Source organism: Guillardia theta (genome assembly GCF_000315625.1).
Source record: "Guillardia theta CCMP2712 unplaced genomic scaffold GUITHscaffold_225, whole genome shotgun sequence".
In the NCBI taxonomy this organism is placed as follows: domain Eukaryota; class Cryptophyceae; order Pyrenomonadales; family Geminigeraceae; genus Guillardia; species Guillardia theta.
This window is the reverse complement of record NW_005434451.1, coordinates 42,589-46,571: the sequence shown is the minus strand read 5'-3', so window position 1 is coordinate 46,571 and position 3,983 is coordinate 42,589. Positions and strand designations below refer to the sequence as shown.

At 48.2% G+C, this 3,983-nt stretch overlaps 1 protein-coding gene across 1 annotated transcript; it reads right to left on the bottom strand.

Annotated features, from left to right (window-relative positions):
* Nucleotides 1–3,609: 3,609 nt before the first annotated feature.
* Nucleotides 3,610–3,973, bottom strand: GUITHDRAFT_156317 (hypothetical protein; the record flags this gene model as incomplete). Its single annotated transcript, XM_005819410.1, has 1 exon — nucleotides 3,610–3,973. A coding segment is annotated over one exon (364 nt), but the record flags the coding sequence as incomplete, so codon positions are not given.
* Nucleotides 3,974–3,983: the final 10 nt, after the last annotated feature.

Genomic DNA, 3,983 nt, shown 5'->3' with positions numbered 1-3,983 from the left:
CTGTGCATAAGAAAGACATCGGGATTTCCTCGAACTGTCTTTTCCACCAGCTGCGAAAGGATGTTATCCCCCTTTTGAGGAAACGCTCGAAAGTAATAATCGTTACACCCTGTCAACTCGAAGACATTCTTCGGCAAAACTCCTGATTGTAGCTCATCCCCAGGCAACAACAAAATCCGTACGTTCTCACTGTCCGGATGGATTAATATCCAGTACTTGTCGTCAAACGTAACACGCACCAAGAATGTATCATCTTTGAAGACAACTTGAGTAATCGTCCCCGTTCGAACCTTCCCATCATCCATTACAACTTCAGCCCGCCTGTTGATGAAGCGGTTTTCGGCATCCCGTCTCTGCTTACGAAAGTCTCGTCTGGTACGACATGTTTTGGTCGACGACGCTGCCTCTGTATCCGTATGATCCGCATCCTCTCGGCCACCGTCAACCATCACTGTAGGCACATAATCTTCATCGCTGTCCTGGCACACCATCTCAGCAGCCCTTACTCCCTCATCATCCGACTCCAGTGAATGATCCTCCAACCGTGTTCTCTTTCGACGACCACTAGTCCCAGCATTCACTGCCTCTGACCGTTCATCTTCAACACCCTTGACAGGCGAATCATCCTCCATGTCAATATCGTGCTTTACCACCACTTCAGGATCCTCTTGCCAATTCATCCGTCCCGCACGTCGAAATGGAAAGAAGAATTCATCACAGGTCAGATTATTCGTGTGATGGATTTTGTTGTCGTCAACACACCATACCAAGTAGCCAATGGTATGCCCAGGAAAAGCGTTTGCATTTCCGAGCATAATGCCCTGTTTAGCTGGATCTTCAATCTTCGAACTGCGTACATTATTCTTGAAGAATGTCATACACCCAAAGGTCTTGAGAGATTTGAAGTCGAAAACATCTCCATTATAGATTGTATACGGAGAAAGATTGCCGAAATTCCTGAAACTCGGGAGTGCATTGTACAGGTACGTAGCCTGCATAACAGAAAATTCCCATTTCTCGATAGGCAAAGCACTCTGTTTGAGCAAAGTTCTGTGGATAGTACTGACTGCTCGAATTCCTCTCTCAGCCATCGAATTGGCTTAGTAAACTTGACTGTAATCAGGAATCCGATCCCACTTCAAACCCGTCTCACGAACGAATGCCTCCAACTCTGAAGAAGAAAACTCACTGCCGTTATCAGATATGATGCGTTGAACTCCGTTTCTCTTGACACTTTTCTCCTCCTGTCGAAGTAACTCCATCAGAATATCACTCGTTTGACTCTTGGACTTCATGGGACGCACAATCAGGTATCCGGAAAAAGCGTCGACAACTATAAGAAAGTAACGATAACCCGATGGTTCAGAGACTGCAATCATATCTTTCAAGTCTACATACCACAGAGCATTTACATCTCCAACACGTTCCTGTCGAAATGAGGTTTGTTTGTGAACAGGGCGTGACACAAATTTCGAAATCCTACACACGTGACACGGAGAATGAATCAACCGCCTATTGAATGTGATGTATTTGACCGTATCCGCAAGCAACTTCTGTACTCGACAATCAGGGTGCCCCGTTTTCATGTGCCACAGAACCGCATCAGATAGACTCTGTGTTGACTTCCCATCGAAAGAAGGTCCAGGAGTGACATGTGCTTTAGTCAAACAGACTGTTCCAGCCTCCGCTGAAACACAAAAGATTGGCACATCACCTGCCACAGAATCATGCATCGGACCTCTGGTTGTCAACAGATACAACTTGTCCCGCTGAATCAGAGGAATCCTGATCTTGCCATCCTCCGAAGCCACATAGGATTTGACCGTGTTCTTCGACCCCCGTCCAACAATGTAATACTTGGATCCCAGAAAATCATCCAGACTCACAAGTGGTACAGGAAGGACAGGACAAACTCGAACATTCTCCAATACTATATTGTCCGACTCACCATCTGCACCGACAATTTGCAAATTTAGCTTGCCATACTTGGTACAATTAATCTTTCCTCCTGCCGTCATGACAAAGAAATCGTCTCCCGATTGTACGTCTGAGAGGAGGGATTCGTCCCCAACCATGGTAACATTTGCACCCGAATCAAGCAAAAAATTGACAACCCTTCCGTCACCGTCTCCCACCATACTCTGCATTGCCATTCCTTGAATATCAGTCATCGACATCGTTGAATCAATGCCAAACTGAAACGCAAAGAAGGATCGCCATTCCGCCTGACGGCGACCTGCCTGAGCATTGCTTTCTGAAACATTTTGCTGTACCGTCCTCTCAAAAGGATTGTCCGACACCGGACTACGGCCACGTCCCCGATGGTTAGGCTCAAACGTCTCCTGCCATGGTCCAACCGGCTGCTCACCGTCTGCACCTGACCTCCTTCCCCCCTGGATTTCCCTGGCCAAGCGCAGTACAGCCTCGCCGAGAGCCTGAGGAGAAAATTCATGCACATTGTTTCGCCGCTCATGATATCCTCCCGAACGATCACTCTGAGAAACCATCAGACTCGCCTCTGCGTGGATGTAGTTATGCGTCGTCCAATGCTCCCTCTACTCGTCCGCGCATCCCTCTACCAGCCGGACGATCATACGGCTTCCCCCGCTGCTGATGATGACCTCGAAATCCTGAGCCTCTTCCCCGAAAATTATTCCCTTGAAAACCACCGGCTCTTTCTTGGTGATTTCGAAAATCATTCGATCCAGCACCAGCGGAGCCTCCACGACCGTAGCCGCCACGAGACCCATCAACATGGTAGGCGCCCCTGCGCCGCATTCCCTGACCCGGATGCTCACCTCGGCCTCGCGTACTCTCCCTCGCGTCCAACGTGCTTCCATCCTCCTGACTGCCAGATGCATTATCCACAGGCGGCGACTCATTGCTGCCTCTCGAGTCTCCCTTTTCCTTACCACCCTGTCCTCCACTTTCAGACGCCTTGTCTGCATTCGGTTGACTAACCGTAGCTTGCACCTCCGAGGCTGCCACATTAACTGACGCAGTACCCGACTGTGTTTTCTCACCCCCAGCAGTAAAAAATACCTGTTCATCATGCAAATTCACAGCCCAAGAGTCACTCCTCCTCCCAAGTCAATTCGGTTGACAACTTGGACCGCTTATTCAAGCGCGCGACATCTCGAATATCAATACAATCTGAAACATAACATTGCTTGATCAGCTCCTCCACCAAAATCATTTCCAAGGCTTTCACTGATTCCTCTCCCGCTACATCTTCCAACTTGTTAAGCAGGATCTTCATCTGGACCATAACGCTGTGGAAGGTAGATATGTCAGGCAATTTCGACTTTGCCAGCGTCACGGAGTGGCCCTTGAGATTCCCACTGCGCTTTCTGACTTCCCATATCATATACGCCAGAGCTTTGATCGGAGCCAACTTGGACTTGAATCCTCCTGACATAGCCCATGGAACAGGAAATAATGGCTTCAGATAGGATCGAAAGTATTGGCCAAGCTCCAGGAGAAAATATTCAACGTCTTCATATAACGCGTTAATCATCGCGGCATCCATCTCCTTGCCATCAGAATCCCTTCGGCTTACCCCCTTCTTTTTCTTCTTGCCAGAAGCACTCACTGGATTGCCGGAATCACCTTCATCAACAGGACTACCATACTGATCCGACACCGTCTTGGACAAATTTTGCAACTGCTCCACATAATCTCGAATCTGCCCGCTCTTCCTCCAACAAAATTTGGCATTCAGGAAAAGCAAAACGACCTGCCTTTTCCATTCCTCCGTCAACTCGCCATCCACATTCACACTCTTGTTCTTTTCCCATACAGTATGAAACTCACCACCAAAATTACCGAGTTGATCGAGTGGAAACTCTCGTATCAGCGGGAACAAACACATGCCCAATCCTGTCCGATATCGATTCATTGCATTCTGAATCGGAAGCAAAAGTTCATCCAATTCCTCCTGTGACGTCACAGATCCTTTGAGGAATGTGTCCATCTGTAACTCA